The sequence below is a fragment of the Triturus cristatus genome, chromosome 4_2 (genome assembly GCF_964204655.1).
Source record: "Triturus cristatus chromosome 4_2, aTriCri1.1, whole genome shotgun sequence".
Classification (NCBI taxonomy): domain Eukaryota; kingdom Metazoa; phylum Chordata; class Amphibia; order Caudata; family Salamandridae; genus Triturus; species Triturus cristatus.
In genome coordinates this window covers 194494100-194514483 of record NC_140586.1, presented here as the reverse complement: position 1 = coordinate 194514483, position 20384 = coordinate 194494100, and the positions used below count along the sequence as shown (strand labels likewise).

General features: G+C 43.1%; 1 protein-coding gene across 3 annotated transcripts in view; it reads left to right on the top strand.

The window, feature by feature from the left end:
* TCF20 (transcription factor 20) overlaps positions 1 to 3974 on the top strand; it is a 226685-nt gene extending 222711 nt beyond the window's left edge. For all 3 annotated transcript variants that reach the window (XM_085601146.1, XM_085601144.1, XM_085601145.1), the window contains one exon: positions 2148 to 3974. In XM_085601146.1, coding sequence (XP_085457272.1) covers positions 2148 to 2165 — 18 coding nt within the window. In that variant the 3' untranslated portion in view covers positions 2166 to 3974. The remainder of the gene's footprint in view (positions 1 to 2147) is intronic.
* Positions 3975 to 20384: the final 16410 nt, after the last annotated feature.

Here is a 20384-nt window from a genome sequence, read left to right as displayed (position 1 = left end):
AAAGAGAGGAAACTTTTAATAAATAAAACCAAAACTTTTACCATGACCTGTGGTAAGAAAGTTAAACCTGCAAGGACTTTTTTTATAGATGATTTTAAAATACAGTCAGTTAAAATGTTTTGTTACCTGGGTATAACTTTTTCTGATGACGGTAAATGGACCAATGAGTATGGAAATATACATTTTAAAATGACCAGAAGTATAAATAGTATTTTTAGGTTTTCGACTAAACTAGGTGAGCGAAGAATTAAAGATATGGTTGCAATTTATAACGCGAGGTGTGTGTGTCCTCTGCGCTATATGGGGCTGGCGTGTGGGGACACGACAGTGGGAATCTACTACAAAAAGATGAGAATAGTTTCCTCACACGCCTGCTATGTGTACCCACTTCGGCCTCCAGACAGCTAATTCACCTAGAAGTAGGTATGGAGTATATCACAGACTTAGCAGCCTTACGTCCATTGTTACTTTGGCGTTCGATATGGACAAAAAGCGAAACACTATTTACCCAAACCATTATCAGCGATTGTATGAATTTGGACCACTCCCTTTACATCCCCTGGCTTTGCTATATTCGTCACTGGTATAACTTACTGTTCCACTATGATATTTTGTTGGATCATGAACGCGTAGTTTCCCTTCCAAAAAAAGAGCTCAAATTTACCTCTTACCTTTGTCCAAACTGCCAGAGAAGGTGCCATTTCAAAACAACCCACATTCAGATTTTACCGGGAACAGAATTATAACAGGGGTTTTCAGTCATATCTTACCGAAGTAACAAGAAATTCACACCGCTTTGCCTTAACACCGATGAGGTTAGGAATAGCCCACCATTTGGTGGCATTCCCCGAAATATAAAAAAGGGTTCCAAATCTGCGTGCCCTTGTGATGGGGTGTCCACACAGAGTTGTTGTCATTTCTTAATGCTTTGCAAATTTTATATGTATTAGGAAATTTTACTTTAAACCTGTCTTTTTAAAATATCAAGTGCGCACTACTAGAACCGCTATGAAACTAATTTTATCTTTAAACAGTCCTGATATTTGTTTTTTTTACAGCATCTTACATTTTAAAATGTATTAGTATCAGGAAATCGATAGTTCTCTGATTATTTTCAGGGTATTTTTACATGCTTTTTGCACTTTGGAAAGCTTTTTGCACATGACACTTGGTAGAGGGCAGCAGCCCATGCACTAGTATATCTTGGTACCATACATACCGCGAAGTTTTGCACTAAATAGTTGCTGGAATCTAAAGTTGGCTATGCCTTATGTTATTTACAAGTAAGCTGTATTATATAGATTTGTTAGGCTTTTTATATATTTTAGGCTTGCGTTGCACATGACACTTTAAGCGGGTACATGCACTTTAAATGTTTATGCACTAAATATCTTGGTACTGTATATTCTGCGTAACTTGCACCCTAGGATTGATGGAATTTAGAGATATTGTACTGTAAATCTATTTATAAACTGTCCATTATTGCAATGTTTACGATGGTAACTACTGACGTCGTTAAGGATTCATGTATTCTACCTTCTACACTTGGATCTTATTTTTACTTTATGTATGTTTTATGCTGTCATAATTGTTTGCTTATATGGTTGTATTTTTTACATACCGAATAAAAGCATATGAACTGAACTGACTTTTGAGAAAGGCAGTGGATTTAGATTTGGTGGCTTCCCAGACCCACCGATTAGTACTACTATCAAGTTGAAGTACGGGAATCCACCATCTTAATGATACTAACCAGTTGGTACCTCCAAACCCTGACACTCTCCCTTTCTTGAACCCTCTGCCTGTTTCATTTCTGACCCTCAATTGTTTGTGGCAGTGTATTGTACGTCCTCCCTCGTTTGTAAACAAAACTTACTTAGAAAAAAAACATCTTGCCATTATCTTTGATATTTTAATTATATTCTGTTCCCCTCTTTGTACACTTCAGTAGTCTTCTACTATGAATATCACCTCAGAAAATGTTTGATTTATAAAACATAATAGTTATTGCTTTTATGTAAAGTCCCAGAACCTCATGGGCTTGTAATTACTCTGATTTTGGAAGAATAAGGGTTGTGAAGGTACTTAGATGTGATTTGTGAAGTATATATATCCTTGTTTCTAATGTAACGCTATGTTTTTCTCAGGCCAAGAAAAAGAGTTAAAGTGGAGGCACCTCTGGGATCAATGAAAAACTCTGCCCTTACCCCCCTTCTCAGCCATGCCCACTCTGTGGGCCTGCCCCGATACCAGCATTCATCGCATCACACCCGCGACTGACGACATCACATGCAGAACCAGCGACACCGTGGTGCAAGATTGGCATCAACTACCGCAACTTCACAGACAAACATACATTATTGGAGACCTGTCAATCACAAGTCTAGCTCTAGCCCCGCAAAGCTTGCAATGCCAGGTGCAAACATGCAGGTGGACTGGCAACTTTGAATGGCAAGACCAGCAGGACTGCCAGCGTGCATATGCTCCGAACTGTAAGATGCAGCATGTGCAAACAGCAACACAGTCCTTAAACATCCATGACCTTGCAAGTAATTAACAACTTTCTCACAGAAAGCGACTGACATCTAATGAAATTTACCTAGGTGCACAGAACTGGTTGTTTCCATGGGGCCTCCTCTTCATAGTCCCAAAGCGGAAAGAGTGGGTGGTGTAATGGGGATGGCGAGCGGGTTTGTCAAAGGGCAAATGAAAAGACACAAAAAATATATATATATATTTTTTAGTTTGGCAAGACATTTTGTTTCAGTGGAACGGTGCACTGTCTTGGGCTTATTTTTCTTTTCTTTTTAAGAAAAAATATATAATTTCAGGCGAAATTATATTTTAAATGGACATTCTAAAGGTTGCTGAAAATATGACTGCCCCCAGGGACTGGATATGTTGCTGTTCCTGTGATGTGGAGACCAGGGGGCAGCCAGGAAGATAATAGGCTTTTGGTAACAGATCGCTGGAGGCTGTTTCTTGAAAGAGATTAAATCTCATGTTTTTAATCAAATCTCCTGCTTTGATTCATCTCTGACCACTTTTATGTATATATGCAAATGTGTGCATATATATTCTTCTCATATGTGATCATTATTTTTTGAGTGCTTTCACATGCTATTTGACAGCCTTTGGCACGCATTTTAGTCAGTGGTGTCCTTGACATGAGCTGACAAATGGTGGGTGAACAATGTCCTGGCACATTCTCAAACCAATTTCAGCTGGATTGTGTGGGCCTACCTAGCAGTCAGTCTATACTGTTTTTGTGTGGTTTTTCCCCAAAGGTGGCTTGGTGCACCTCCTGCACTTGTCCTCTCTCCACGGAAACAGTCGACCTTTATTGTTGCAAAATGTAGCCACTTTCTGAACCACTCAGGTGGTGAGGTCGCTGCCACAGTGACTTCACATCCTTTCTTGCAGTTGCTGGCTTATTACTAGCATGACAGTTGATTTGTGTGTGGCAGCCAGAAACAAAGTCTGGTTGCAGGTGACACTCTCCTGCATCAGAACCCACCTATTATCTCTTCAAAAGGAGCTTTTTTTCCCAATAGGTTTTATGGGGAGTCTTACTTCTGTCATGTGGCAGCTCCACAATTACCCTGTCATACCAGTTGCGGGGACCAAAATTGGAGATGTTTTCTATCTTGAATGTAAAAGGACATCTCATAATTTGCCTCATGTCCTCACCCGCCCGTGTTTTTAATTTATGATCGCATGGAAAATAATGAACAACCCTGACGTTTTGTAGACCGTGTTTTATTTAAAAGAGAAAAAAGCTATAAAAAGGTTTTGAATGTGTTTTTAAACAAAATAATTCTTACAATTGAAGTCCTGGGGGAATGGGTGAAAGTGGTGGGATGGAGGAGGTACTCTGGTGACAGTGCGCCGTTCTTAAGTGTTAAACACATCGGCTGTTGAAAGAAAATGTACAAAATCAAATAGGTGAGGGTGTTTTCACATAAATACAAAAACAAGAGAATCCAATTTTCTAAAAAAAAATAAAATAAAGATATAAATAAAAAAAGTTAATAAAATTCCTTTTAACCTTCTCCGTTATTCTGATGTCTACATTTGCGTTGGCCATTTTGAATTGTTTTGGCTGATTCATTGTTGAAGACCAGCTTCAATGGGATAGTGATAAAGAGAGCAAGACCTTTCTCCTCAGGGCAGGCAAAAAAACACATCAGTGTAATTTTTATTTTAAATCTCCAGACTAAGAAGACACTGCTAGATAGGGCGCCCACACAATCCTCATCTGACTACACTTTATCAGGAAAGCAGCCTGAAAGGAAGGAATCTTAAAAAGGCTCAAAACATGCAAAGGGAAGACATTGGGCTTGATTTATTAAACTAATGGTTTGTTTATGAACAAGATATTTACACAATTAAACAGACACTTAAAAGAAGAAAAGCACAAAAGAGTGGATTTATAGGTGTGGCTACCTTTTTGCTATCAGTTCCCTTGCTTTTTTTCAGATGGTGTCATGCAGCTTCACGTCAAACCCGTCTCACCCCGGATGTGACGTTGGGCCCCCATAAATGCTCCGCCTCCGTTAGCGGACGTCGTTCCATTTTTCCATTTCTTCAACGCTTATCCGGAGCTTCTTTAATCCTGTCAATCTTACAGAATGTTCCCCCTCAAATTTCTTGTGTGCAGACATGTCTCCCCCTAATACTACAGGGCTTAAGCCGTATAGAGATTTTCATCTATAAATGACACCTGTCTGTGGTGTCTTGGATCCAAACAGGACTCTGCGTTGTGTGAGTGCTGCACGAAAACGAATTGCAATGCGAGCCGAGCTCCGCAAGTAATTGAAAACGCAGTCCCGATCACAGTCGCAGACACGCTCCAGAGGCTGCTTCCGTGACCGGTTGTCATTGAAGTCATGTTCCGGTAGGTAAAAAAAAGCACAAGAAGTTCAAACAGGGGTCTCCGGCGTCCCACCACTCCCACCGCTCTGAATCGTGTGATGCCCTTGGCACTTGAAGGTCGTGGTGCCACTGCCCCATTTCCGAGTCTATATCGATGTTGATCCTGATGCACCCCAACCTTCCCAGACTGTTGGCAACATTACTGTTCTGAAAAACTGCACCACTCACTCTCGATTCGAGTCCAGCCACCCCTTCTTGAGCAAGGCACCACTGGTTCTGGCACAATGTCCAGCTGACACTCCTAGCTCACACTCGGGCGCCAACACCGGCATCACAGATGCCCCAAGTGGAGCCAGTAGTTTTATTGGACTCTGAAACCCATTTCCCACCACTGTGCCCATTGGAATCTAGCGATAGACACTCCTCACCAAAATGGTGAGGAGGATGAAGATGACCATATTTATGGGGACCCTGAAGATGATGGAATTCTTTTTGATGACACACAAGATGCTAGAGGTTTGCCCACCTCTCCAGACATTGGTCTTTCCTCCCCACATCCAGCCGTGGCAACAGTTTTTCTCCTTTGCGACGGTTGTTAGAAGGGCATCAGAGGTTTTATACCTCACTCTACCCACAACCTGGGGAAACCAACCAGAGACCTCCATTGCACTTCAATGAGGCACTAACAGATGTGCGCTAGGCACTTGGGCGAGGATCTTTGCACCCCAGTAGACAGATGGCTAGGTGCATAGATCCGCTTCTGGGGATTCTGACTTCCTACTTGAGCACCCTGCCCCGTAGCAGAGACCCTAGTGAAACAAGCATCCATCAGTCCCTTGAACTCAAATGCCCACCCACCACTCTACCTGGCGGGGAATCTAAGTGAATGGAACCATTTGCTAAACGTGTGTTCTCTTCTACCAGCCTTGCCTTCAGGTTTGTCAACACATCTTGCCTCCTGGACAGATATTCACTGGTGTTATGGGACAGAGGGGCAGACATCTTGTCAGCTGTCCCAGAAAACATCTGGCCCAACGTACAACACCTAATCACAAATGGCCAGAACACAGCAATGTATTCTTTCTGTTCAGGCTTGGACACAACCGACTGCCCCACTACGGCTGTCAGGACTAGTGTGGTGCTTCTATGCCACTCCTGGATTCGATCCACAGGCTTGTCATCAGACGCCCAACAGTCCCTCATTGACATGCCCTTCGAAGGCTCAAGGCTGTTCTGTGGAAAAGTACACTCAACCCTGAAAAGATTTTAAAAGCCACTGCTCGCTCTATAGGCCTAGCTCCACCTGTTCGTCAGACCACTGTGTTCAAGCCCGAGGTGTCAATTATCAATGTCCTATCCAACCCTGAGCCCATCTCCCGCAGCGTCTGTAAAGCAACTTTAGACCTCCCGCAGTAGGCCATGATCTTGCAGGAGGATGTGTCACCTTTTGCCCCTGTTGGTAGGAGAGTATCACATCCAACCAAGGAGTGCACCAGACTGCGGAACATGGTTATTCCCTACCCTTCCAGTCACACCAACTGGATATGCCTCTAACACCACAACACCTCCCAGAGGACCACTTGTCCATACTCCTCAGAAATCGAAACTGGCTGTTATTCGTGTTATTTCCTGGTGCTGAAAAAGGATGGAGGTCTTTGCCGTAAACCCAAAATATGTCCTATGATCTTCTTCCTTCTTAGAGGCAAGTTCAAAATGCTCAAACTGGCCAAAGCGCTGTCTGCTGTGGATCCAAGAGACTGGATGGGAAAGTTACAGTTTCATATCCCTGTCCTACAGTCCCACAAACGCTACATGCTGTGTAAGGTGGGCCATGAGCACTTTCAGTTCACGGTGCCCCTTTTGGTATTAGCAGTGCACATTGAGTGCTCACAGAGGTGATGGTGGTTGCAGCCCATCTGTGGAGGTTGTGAACACCACTCTTCCCCTTGCTTGACCGCAGTTGGACAAGCGGCGGACTCCTCTTCCTACTCCACCCAGAGTTAGAGGTTGTGATAAATGCATTGGTGCTGGATTGGGGAGTCCATCTGGGAGAGATAAAGATCAGAGTGCTATGGTTTCCGGCAGGCGCTCTCCTCCACATCTTGCTGGAGTTACAAGCGACTTGCTTGGCACTAAAAGCATTCCTCCCTACCAGGGGGAGCAAGTACAGGATCTCACAGACAACACGACCACCATGTGATATTGCAACAAACAGCGAGGCGTGGGGTCATGGGTCCTTTGCCAGTAGGCACTGTTTCTCTGGAATTGGCTGAAAGTTCAGGGCATATCCCTGATCACCCTGCATCTGTCTGGATCTTTAAACTTCAGGGTGGGCAAACTAAGCCGTCGTTGCCTAGCGGATCACGAATGGCAGTGAAACACGTTAATGGCACAGGGTGTCTTCTAGCACTGAGAGGAAACCTAACTCTATCTATTCACCACAGCAGAGAGCGTTCGGTTTTGTGTGTTGAAGTTCCCAAGTCAGTTCTCCCTCTGAGATAGCTTCCACCTGCACTGGGGATCAAGACTTCTATGTGCCTTTCCGCCCCTGCCTCTCCTTCCCAGAGTGCTGAGAAAGATCAAGAAACATTAGGCACAAGTCTTCCTAATGGCTCCTGACTGGGTGATGAATGTGTGGGAACCAGAACTTCTGGCTATGAACACATGGCCTCTGATCCAGCTGCCCCTTTGGGTGTATCTTCTAACGCAGCAGCAAGGCCAGGTCCTCCTCCCAGCGTGAAAAATCTTCACATCCTAGCGTGGCGATTGAGCGTCTGCAATTGATGGATCAAGTCACCTGTTGTGATGCAGTTTTCGAGGAGCAGATCCACATGTTTCTGCCTACACCATTTATGATGCCGCAATGGGGATGTCATTAGATCCTTACGTACCTAATGTTCACTCCCTTTGAACCCATTCACATCTGTCCCCTTTGACTGCTCACTATCAAGATGGCATTTTTTATCACTATAACATCTGTAAAGTTCGGCGACCTACAGGTGCTGTCTGTGATTCAGCCATACACCTAATTGTTCCCAGCTAAGCGGGTCCTTAGCACAAAAGCGGCATTCCTGCCAAATGCAGTAAGGCACTTCCACATAGGAATAATAGATCATCTTGCCAACCTTCTCTGCAGTGTCCCTTACCTCCAAGGAGAAAGAACGACTCTACTGCCGGGACCGCAAGAGGGCCCTTACCGTCTACATGAACCGAATCTGAAATTGTCGACAGGATGACCAACTTTTCAACTGTTTCTCTGGGTAGAAAAATGGAAAAGGCAGTGGAAAAGAGAACCCTTTAACGATGCATTATGTTATGCATCGAGATCTGCTATAGGCTACCTAAAAAGCAATCCCAAAAAGGAGTGCGCCCAGTTCTGAACATTTGCAAAGCATCTACATGTGCATCAATTTCACATGTTCTTGAAACACTACTGAGGTCTGCCAGGATGGCCAGTTCTCTTTTTCCGCCCTACAGGATTTCCTGGTCTGACCATATCACATAACCCTCCACCTCGGAGATACTGCTTTGGTATCTTTTCACACTGCTGTTAGAAGTGTCTACCAGAAACCAAGTTACTTACCTTTGGTAATGCCTTTTCTGGTAGTCTCTATATCGTAGAAGATTCCTTAACGTCCCTCTCATCCTCGAATTCTGTTGAATGATCTCATTCAGCCCACTAATAATATCCCAAATTTGGAAGGTTGCTCCCTCCAATATTCTGATTCCAATGGCAAAATATAACACAAACAGAGATCAGAAAGAAACTGACTTCTGCTCACAGAGGTGGCACATATATGGGGGCCCCAGTATCAATTGGATGCTTGTTGGAACCGATCTGGAGCATCACAACGCCACCTGATGACTTGTGGAGGAATTGCTAGGAGAAAGTGTCCGGATTTAGTGTGACGCCTAAGGAAATTTACAAGGTGAGGAATTTGCACTTTGATACATTCTCAAGTAGGTTGTTCTTCTAGGCACCCTCAGTACAATGTTTTAGTTTCCGAAAATGCTGGCGACAATAAGCTTAAAGATTGTCATGGTCCACTGCGATTGGCTCAAGGTGCGAACAACAGCTGTAAATTAAGTGAGCATTTAGAGCCTGCATAAGGTGAGCAATGTGAACTCTAGATCTTCAATCCCTAGCCAGAGGAGGTCACAGTACTGCTCCCAGCATTCTGGGACCTTTGCCCGGTTCCACCATCCCCTTTTCCCTAAATACAGAAGGAGAATAGATTGCTGATATTCCTTCACAGGCAGGTAAGATTTAATTTTTGTAAGATTTTTTCCTTTCCTGTCCAAGCTTAATGTGAATCTAGAAACCGTGGTAAACCACTGCATGGCAAAACTTTGTCCTGTTTATGCCTCCTGCTGTTCTCCTTTACCTTAAACTCTTTATACCTTCTGCTGACATTTACTGAAGCTGTTCAAAAGCTCTAATACAAATAAGAAAATTGTAATGTGGAATTATTTGATGAGTCTTGTGAGTGATATCTGAAGGAAAGAATGCACCATTGATCAAAGTTTTGAGGAAAAAAAACTTGACGTATCCACTTTCCACGGTCATTACCAACTTCTTGCATAGCAATCTGATGATAAGGGATAAGCAGTTACACATACTAGGGCCATGGCATGGCGCCTTCATTGGTAAGCTCTTCAAAACTCCTGAATAAATCAATAAACATCTTTCTGCCATCCTTCCTTAAAAACTCTCACTCTACCTCAGCTGCTACTCGCCATCGGAAAAGCCATGTTGTTGACTCTTGAATGTGTAATCTTTACAAACTTACAAAGGAAGCATAAAAAGAGACTTGAAAACTTACAACCGCAAAGACCATCTGGATAGCACACCAATACGATAAGTACTGCACGGACCACATTGAGGTGCACTACCATAACTGCGGAGTATTTAAGCATATGCCTTGCATGACCACACGTATACATAGGATGAGTGGAAGAGGCCAAGGTCCCTTTTGTATAATTGCACATACATCACAATATATGTAGATTAGGGATAGACTACTTCATATCGATAATAGAAATCAGTCCTGACTAAAACTGGTGACCCTGTGCATAGCTACCATAGACTCGCTGGAACCTCTAGACCAGAAGAATGGGGAACCATTGACGGTTTTTACATTCACCTTTCAGTTTTTAATCTTGTTACAAGTAACCCTGAACTAAAGTAAATATGACAATCCGAAGACCACCTTACTCACATTCCAAACAAACACCCTACAAAACATCTCCAGAGTGCTTATGAACGTAGAATAAGCCGATTTAAGCCATCGTTCATGGGATTTAAACGAGTAGGCTTCCCAATGAGGAAGCATGCCACCAAGGCTGGTTGTTGTGGACGTGTTATTTAGAAGAAGAAAAAAAAATTTGGAGACTCCGTGAGGCCCCGATTTATAGGAAGATATGCCAGGGCAAGTATTTCACTGGAAGCAAGAATCGTGCCATGGTTGTCGAGAAATACCACCATTATGCAAAGGCCAGCATTTTACCAGTAGAGGGCATCATACCATGAATTACCCACTGGTTGCCAATAAATTGCAGCATTATGTAAGAGCTGGCATTGTAACAAGGCTAGACATTTGTTAATCATCTCGAGGGTGTCCACATATTTTGCCAGGGCTTGGCAGTGGGCGTTATCCCATGGATGCTCACAAGTTGCCAAGAATTAGCACTATGGTGCAAGGGCCAGCATTTTTACCACAGCAGGGAATGGCCTTTGCCCAGAGATGCCTGTGTGCTGGCAAGAATAACCACCACTATGCAAGGGTCAGCATTTCACTAGAGTGGACAGTGTGCACAACACATCAGTTATGCACACTCAAACACACACAACTCCAACATTTTTTTTTTCTTACCATCTACTGCCATTCCAACAGCTGGTGCTTCAGGTAGCTTCTCCTCTCCATCATATTGCTGGCTGTGGTTGCCTGATATGTGCTCACTGGAGCAGGGAGAGGCAGATTGGAGCACCTCCGGCAACATGCAGGAGTGGACAAGCACACTGAGAGACTTGGGTGTCCTGGGTGCATGATTCCAGCAAGAGTAACTAGAGAAATTGGAAGGGGGAAGACTCACATTGCAGGAGGGTGGAGGTTGCCTTTGCATGTGCTTGGGTGGCTAGAGGGCCATAGGTTGATCGTAAGCGCTCTCAGGAAGGGGCCTCATACATCTCACCAATAGGAGACGTTCCGAGTCTGTCAGCTGTGTCCCCATCTGCCAGAGGGATTCTTTTGTTTTTTTTCCTTCTGACTGGAAGGCCTAGCAGGGGGGACTTTATTTATTTAACACATTTTGCTAAGCAAAGGAAAGGTCTACTACACCTATATATAAAAACAAGGTACTTAGTTTTCCATGGTCGTTTATTTTTATTTGTTTGGAAGTTGTTTTTAATTTTATTGGTGTTTTACAGTCTATCAAATACAGAATTCTAATGAGAGCAGGCTTTTGACCATTGAGAAACACAAATATACATGACAGCATATTCCTAAGCACTTTAGCTTGGGCCTTGCTCAATCCCCAGTCATCCCCATAACAGTGCCTGGCTTCCCCCTCACCCGAACCGTCTGTCTCTATTACCCTGTCTCTCCAGGCAGCAGATCACAAACTTTTTCTAGCATTCCTCCCCAAACATCCAAATCCTCCCCCAATTTGTCATCCCTTTCGGTGAGTTGTATGTGCTGCTCGTCCTCTAGTGCCCACTCCAAGTGTGCCCACCAAGCCCTTTCTGCCAGAGCTCTAGCCGCCTTCAAGTGGACCGCAATGTGCCTTGTGGCCAGCACCCGCCCCGTGCTAACATTCGCATGTTGAGACGTCTTTTTTGGGCACCACCCCTAGCAGGCGTAGGAGGGCAGATTCCTCTACCTCCTGCCCTACTAAATGTGTAAACAGCACCCGCACCGTTCTTCAATACTTTGCCAACTGGGGAATGACCATGCCACGTGTGAAATAAGCCGATGGCTGGCCACATCTGCTGCACACCACAGGCCTCTGGTTTAGGCATGTCAGTTTGGCCGGCATCAAGTAGGCAGATAGTGAAACTATCATTTTAAACCACGCATTGGGGGACCTGCCTATTCTGCTCGCAGGCCTGCTTTTTCACCTTTGCCTTGATCTCCACTAGACAGTCCTCTCCAACCCGTCCCTCGCCGCGTCTGTGTCATTGCCACCTGCAGGTTCGTGGTCAGGCGCTGATAGCTTGCTATCTCTAGGATCTGCCTTACCACCTCGAGCTCCTGAGGTTTTTCTGGGAAGAAGGGCCACACGTGCCAGCCTAATTGTTTATTAAAAAGTTAGCATTTCTGTTTTGTTTCCTCAAAGTCCCATTGAGTGAAAAATGGTATATAGGTTCATGTCTGACTGTGTATCCTCTATTCTCACACTTTTGTGCAACACCTCATGCTTCACCGTAGCTAATAGTTTGCTGTACTGTGACAAGAAAATGTCTCCACTTCTCATGCACCGTGCCCAATCCTTTCTACTATGCAAAAAAAGAATTCACATCCTACCAACCATGCACTTCAAAATAGCTTCCAGGAACCCATTCTGATTGTGAATGCTTTGCATCCTCATTTGTCAGTATGAAGCTCAACATACATTACACAATTCATTACAATGCAACTTCGCTTAGTCTGGTTGTGAAGTGAAAGCCTTGCTCCTTTGAGTTTTTAAGTGCCTTATTTAGTTTTAAGCAATGGTACTTGCTGTTGATAAGAGATGCAACAATGCTTCAAATCAATGTGACAACACGTAGGCTGTCTGCAGACTCTGCCTCAAAATGGCAACATTCCAAACACAACTCTTATCTAGCAACATCGTGTATGATGCCACAATTCAGAGCTTTCCTGATAACCTCCTCGAGAGAAATTTTTCTTTGACCTGGCAATTCCTTCTTTGTCCTCTGATCTGGAAACCTGAATACCCCAATGTTTGTTTTGAAGACATGGGTAGTGGAAGACACCCATATATGGGAGATGAAGTATTGGGATAGGACGTTGACAGATGTAGACATTTGGAGGCACTGGTAGGAACTGGTAAACAAAGACTCAGAGATTTCAGGAAAACTTGGGAAATTAACCTGGAAGATACATGGAGGTGCTCCCCACGAGGGTGGGAAGATTGGGAGGTCCCCCTATGAATGAAAGAGTATTCTTGGTGAGTGGGAGAGTAGTTACCCATGGCTGGGCCACCACACCCTTTCCCTCCAACTGTGTAAACTCCCTGGGGTCAGTGTGTGGATTCCTGCTTAGGGATCTTGTGCCTGTGGCAATATGTCCCTTTTGCTGGTAATTGGAGCATTGTGATGATGCACATGAATAGAATATGAGCGTAGCAAAGGTAGTGATTCAAGTTTCTTGGCTTAGTGGGTTGGTTCTTCACTCCTCCGATAATTCATCAAAAGCTAAGAAAGTCACCCTTCATAGTATTTTCATTCTTAATTGTTGCACAGTTTGACTCTGAGTCTCACTTGCCTTTAATCTAGGCAATAGACGTTTCATTTACTTCCCCCACACTGGACTTTCAAAGTCATATCTGCAAAAACGTGAAATGTAAACATAATGGGGGCTTTTATGGATCTCGCATGCATTACTCATGCCAAAATTTCCTCTTTAATCCGAACATCTTGGAAGAAAGCCGTTATGGTACTGGCTGGCCAAAACGTGCTTTTTTGGAATGTGATGGGTGTGGGCTGTGCTTAAATTTTCCTTGGACCATCTAGATCTAACTGGCAGGGTTTTATTGAGTAGCTATTTTATTTATTTTGTCGTTTTTATAGCGCAAACATGACCCTTGGCGGTACCAGCGCGCTTTACAAATTTACAGAGAGCAGAGCAGAGCAGTTATAACAATAATATCCTATTTGAGAAAAAAAATACAGGAGAGGGTAGTACCCAGAAAAGGGAGGATACACTTAACAGTGTTCAGAGAGCAGAGTAGATAAAACAACGCAAACAAAATATCATAGTCCAGAAATCTGCAGTATCGGGCATTGCTGAGAAAAGGGATGGTAATGTCAAGTCGAAAACTCTAAGGTAGCCGGTGAGAAGTAGTCCTGTGTGATTGAGGAAAACAGTATTGTAGGATCTAGGGAAGAAATTTGTTCAGGAGGAAAGCTTTGACTTCTTTCTTGAAGGATCCAGTCAAGGGATTCAATCTGGCTTCATGAGGCAATGTATTCCACATTCTCGGGGCATTCCCAGAGAAAGATCAGTTGTAAGTTTTCTTCATGGGGAATCTGAGGTTTCAGAAGTAAGGTGTTGGAGCTTCTGGATGATCTGGATTCACCAGAGAAAGTTTGAGCCTTTGAGCGAGATTCTAAGGACATTTGAAGTGGAGGGCTTTTTTCTGTCATGCAAACAATTTTTAGCTGGATTCTTGCTTCGTAAGGGAGCCAGTAGAGGGATTTCAGATCGAGGGTGATGTGGTTGTTTCTTTTTGAGCCGGTGATCAGAACAATGTCATACATTCACCCCAGTACAGAGATCTGGGCCCAAATCCATCGTTTTTGTGCTCACCATGCCGTTCCAGTTTGAACCCAGCCATATGCAAATCAGTCTGGACTCATGGGAACAGTCCAGCCTGAACTGCCAAGCCAGGTCCTCCCTGGACTGGAAACAAGCATCCTAGGACCGTTTTTGGGGTTTCACCCCTCTTCAGCCAGGATAGCTTGATTCCAGTGGCATAGAGAGCACGGGACCCACGTCTGGGCATACCCTTCCCACTCGGGGTGACAAATGCAAAAACAACAGTTGATGGACAGAATGCAGAACAATGTCATACATTCACCCCAGTACAGAGATCTGGGCCTAAATCCATTGTGTTTTTGCTCACCATGCTGTTCCAGTTTGAAGCAGTTAGCAGCAGAGCTGAGCGAGGCCCTTAGAGGAGCCAGTTTGGATCTGGGCAGTTTAGAGAGGTTGCATTTCCATATTCCAACCTGGGAATCACTAGAGCTTGCACCGCATGCTTGAAGAAGTTAGGGGGCGGAAAGTTTTCATTTTCTCAAACTGTTCATTTGGTGATTTGCTCCTTTGGTGGTGACACTGATATGCATCTGCATGTTGAGGTTCTTGTCCAGAGTTAATCCCAGTGATCTTGCAGAGTCAATGACTTGTGGAATGCAGTCGAGGGCCGTTGAATGTTTCAACCATTCTTCGATGACGGGTGACTAGGTGGGTTGGGATATAAGTTTGTTTCTTGAGTAGTTTGAGGTGAATAGCTGGTAGCTCATTTTGAGTTTTCTGTAGCGATTTGTTGCGGGAATTGATGTCTTCTGGGGCGGAGACTTTTAGGTATAGTTTGGTATAGTGCACGCTCATGTGGTAGTGGATGTTGGGTGAACTCATAATTTCCTTTAGAGGCTCCATGAACAGGTTGAAGAGAGTGGTCAAAAGTGAGGAGCCCTGTGGGACTCCTAAGGTGACCGAAGTGGTCTGCAATAGTAAATCATTAACCTTGACTATTTGAGTCTTGTTTTAAAGATAAAAGGTGATCCTGCTACTCCCATTAGGTGTTCAAAAAGGTCTATGAGGTTGTCATGCTTAACTGTATCGAATGCCTATGATAGGTCAAGGAGGATTAAAAGGCAAGATTTGTTCTGATCCATCATTTTTAGTGCATCGTCCACTATGTTTGTCAGCCGATTCGGTTCTGTGCCCTACACGGAAGCTGGATTGAAATTGATCTAATAGTTGGAATTGCTTGATGTGGTTACAGAGTTGGATGTGAACACATTTTTCAAGGAGCTTTGCCAGAGTAGGAATATTGGAGATAGGTTGTAAGTTGTAAGTCAGTTTGATCTTTTGTGTTTTTTAGGATTGGGAAAACCTGACCAGACTATAGACAGTCGGGGATAGTGCCTTGAAGGAGGGAGACATTAACAATCTTGGTCCAAAGTGGGAGTATTGCGGGTATGAATCTCCTTGAAGAAGCTAGGAGGAAGAGGGGCATTGAATGGGTTTTAGGGTTTCAGCGCTGTTAGGATTTTATGAACGTAACATTCACTTTCATAAACTTCCATGGTTGACCCAAGATCAGTTCCCCTCTGGAAACCCCGCCAATCTAAGAATTGATCTGCATGATCTGTTCGCTGAATCTGTAGTTTTTCTCATCAGTTTTGCCATTGATTTATTCGATTCTAGTTTCTTACTCTGGAGTGTGTGCTACAGGTCTCGATCCTAGCATCTACTGTTAGATGCAGTTTGAAAAGAGGTACGTTTTCTCATCCAGTGTGTTTTGCTCGATTTCTCCATTGCCCTTCCAGTGATTGGACGAGTGAACTATTATTTTTTTGTTTTACTCCCTACAAGATATTTTTCAACACAGATGAGGTCAGTTCCATGGAGACCTGCTCTTAGGGAGCCCCATCCACTACAGAAAAGAAATCTGAGATTGATGCTCCTGCTCCCCCCCCCAATCTCTTCATCACTTAAAGTTTCAGGCTCCTATTCTCTTACTCTATTATTCTATTTGTAGATTACTTGCGTGTCTGCCATGATGTGTTATTTCTGGATATTGAATATCGAACTAAATGTGAACTGCTCACTATACGCCTACCTTTGTGTTTGTTCTGGGTGGGGTGTAAAAGATATACATTTTCAGCCCCCTTTACCCTTCCAAGGGGTATTTACTGTTGGATCTGCAGTAATATGTGAGATTGTACATGAAAGAGACTGACTGTATCTTAACAGAGTCTGGGTGTTATCATAGACCTTCTAGTCAATAACCATCGTTCTTTGTTGAGGATTGTCGGGTAAATACTTTATCTCAAAGGCATCAGCAGGTGGGTTATTGTGCGCTTATCCCACAGTGTTGTGTTACTCACAGTGTGCGCGAGTATATACCTCAAATTAACCCACTTTGTTTCCTCTTTTCATCCATTTTTCAGGTCAGAATTTCTGCGGTATTACATTTGCCGATCATTATCACTCCACCCATCAGATGAAAAAGCAGTGGGTGAACCTTGTTGTTGTAGCATAGGAGCTTGTTCCATTGGTGGTACCTTTTCAAAGTCTGAGCCTTTCACAGGGGTACCAGTTTTAGGGGCAGATGAGTATAATCTGAATTGGCACCCACTTTAGCTTCTTCAACTGTCAGTTCGTCCTGGATCCCATATGGTAACTTATATGGGGCTGAAAATCTGAGGAAGAGACCCGTCAATAGAGTTAGCTTGAGTCTCTGTGTACTCTGCCTTACTGTTTTTAATGAGCTTAAATGTTACAATTTTAAAATGGTTAAGGCAGACTACCCTAGGAATTAAATTTGCTTGCTCATGCATATCAATAATTGCCGAAGTAGTACATTTTTCACGATGAGTTTGGGAGGCCTGATCAAACTGGGATTTAACTGTTGTCTTTATAGAAGAGTGTCGCCTGAAATGGATGTTTTTGCCTGGCAATTTTTTCTAAGTGCAATATGTAGGTTTACCACCTTTTCTCCAATACGAGTGTACCCACACCATTTTGCATCCCATTTTTCTTTTACCTGTAAGGGTTTGTTTAATCATGTTCGGGGACTGGTAGTGTGGCAGGGCCTCACTTAAAAGATTTCTTTATCTTGCTGTTGCGACCTGCCACAGATCTCAGTAGGTTCTTTTCTCCCAATTAATTTATTTCAAACATAATGAGATCCTTTTCTATATTGAAGTCTTATGACTTCCACTGGTCACCCGGAAAGTCAGAGGGCATAGCAGCAACTTCGGCAAAGGAAATCAGACTTTCTTCCTCTGACTCGGTTATCAGTTATACCTGGTGGTTCCATGGAGCTTGCTGAAGCCTCCTCTCTGCAAATGTCATCCCTGCTGCTATTTCTTGTTGCTGAGATGGACCCCCTTCAATCCTCCGTGTCTCACCATCTGACTCAGCAGTATCTGCTGTCGGTGAGACAGCTTGAGCGGTGTTTTTCATCTAACACCACCTCAGCCTCATCCACCACTTCTCTGGCTGCCAGCAAACAGGGAATCTCCCACACCGTCCTCCAATAACACAAAGTCTTCCAGACAATAGCTTGGCGAAGATCCAATAACAACTCCAGTAAGAAAATTGAGAGTACATTTTTTGTTGGGTGAAGGATTCAGGGTTCCCCCGGCTGACTTACTTTTTTCTAAGCTCTCCAAGTAGCTCACACAGTGTGCTGCTCCTCAATGAGCCTCTCTGCTACACCTCGCCATGAGAAACGTGTTTAACTCTTATCCGTGTTCTCAAGATAAAGCAGTTAAGACAGCTATTTACTATTGTCTAGTATTACTTCTTGTTACAGAAAATAAAAGATAAGCTTTTGGCCAGGACATTCTGCTCCAAAGATCAGACCTCTTCAACAGAAGCTGGAAGATAGTTCTCGAAGGTTGAAAAATCCTGGAGTTCTATTTTTTATGGGCATCAAAATCATCACCTAGCATTTTGACAGAAAGTCAATAGATGGAAGCATCGATTTTTTAAGAAACTTGTCTGACAGACAAATGCGAAGTATGGCTGTGTATTGAAAGTGAGAAAATAGAGTATTGTTTTTTTATCTTAATTCTGCAATGTTGAAATCTGTAGGTTTTTGTTTTCTCAGATCTCTCGCACTGGATCTTTTCTGTATTTGTCTTTCGTTTCGGCTCTGCAATTTTCAGGCTTTCGGACCTTACTTTTTCTAATGGGAGGCTTTTAATGACTTCCTTATTTTAACAATTTGGTAATTTTTCTTGCATTGTTGTGACATTATCAAATTAGATGCAGAGCGGATAGTTGCTCCTGAACCTCTGGGGAACATTGACTGCTGAAAAGGCTGAGGAAAAAGGAGCCTATTCCTGAGTTGTCCAGCTGCTTCTTGGTTCATCCAAACGGGGCTAAGAATCCAGAAGATCTGGTGCGCTCGATAATAACTCTTCACCTATATTTGGGAAGGTAATATATATAGCTCAGAACACACGGACACAGACACTTGATCTATATATGCTTACATATTTTATTGCTGCCCATAAAAGCTCAAAGCAAGAGATCATCTTCACAAACAGCAGTGCAGGAAGGATTATAGTTACATTTCCCATGGAGTAGCTTGTGGGAATACATAAACCGGTAGATGGCTGCTGATATATTACCACATTAGATTAAATTGGGAATTTTAAAAAGGTGGTTAATTTAAGATCCTCTGCGTGGAAGCGGAGCTCTTCACCATGTCCCCTTTTCATTATCTGTGATAACAATAGACCCCTGATTACAGGACTCACTTGATGGCTCGCACTCCTAAAACGCCTGTTTTAAAATTAGATGATCATATATTTTACCCACAAGAGAATTATTTAAATGCATTCAAACAGGCAAATTCCACTACAGCCAGTATGCTTTCATGCAGTTAACATCTCACATGTGACTCCTAACTTATACTAGAACCTGTTTCTTTTGTGCATGTATCATCTTTTTGTAGGTTTGCCCAATTTGAAGGTAATGTGTACTAGTTTTCCAGACTGCTTTCTGGTATTGAATCAAGGAGGTGGGAATACAGACAAAGTTTGCTACCCTTGACAAAAAGAAAATAATTAATTCAAAAAACATATTCACTTTATATATTCATGCATACTTTTTGTGTTTTTATTGCTCTTTGTGGCCTGCCTTTTATTTTCTTTGTTCCTTTCTATTTCTTTCCGCCATTTTATTTCTTTTAGGTATCACTCAAAATATTTACTTTTCCCATACAAAGAAAACAGCAGTGGAGAAGATGCCAGTAGCCGTATTCCTCCAATTGAATTTTTTAGTATTTCAGCTGCAGATGTTTCTTCAGTCTATTTTTGAATGATCAGAATGTGCTCCTTGCGTCATCTTTCTAGGAAAGTTGCTGCAAACCTTAGGGGTAGATGCCGAGACAATGTTGTCATTTCACAGATGGAAGCCTGCTCCCACCTCTTGGATTTCATGCAAATTGAGAGCGCAGGGTACACAGTTTGCTTTTGCAGTGCCGTACCTGAAGTCTATTCACAGTTTTTTTTACGTCTCCGTCCCTCTCTGCAGTCAGGATTCAAGCACCATCAAGAGCTTTGATGAGTTCTTTTAGTGTTTTAGCTTTGTTAAACAGTTTTGTTTGGGTACCTACTTCTATCCATGTAATGTCTCTTTGGTCAAAGACCATTTGTGCAGAATACATCTAAAGAAAAAATGTCATCCTCTGTGGGTAGTGGGAGGGAAAGATCATCAGGACAACATTTATTGCATCTTAAGCAGGGGAGCACCAAGCCCTCCACCCCACGCCCATCAGGATAAAGACTATTCAATGTGCTCTTGTCTTTAACAGTATTGCTGTTGTTACATGTGGGACGTTGCATCACAGGTACGTTCAGGAATATTTACTTTGAGGGTAAGATTTCATTACTTAAAATTTTTCAACTCTACATCGTAGTTAAATTAGTTTTTGATGTATTTCAGTAGCTTAACCTTAATTGTGTGTGTGTGTGTGTGTGTGTGTGTGTGTGTGTGTAGGTATACACTGGCATACTTGTATACTGTTGAGGCCATGTCACT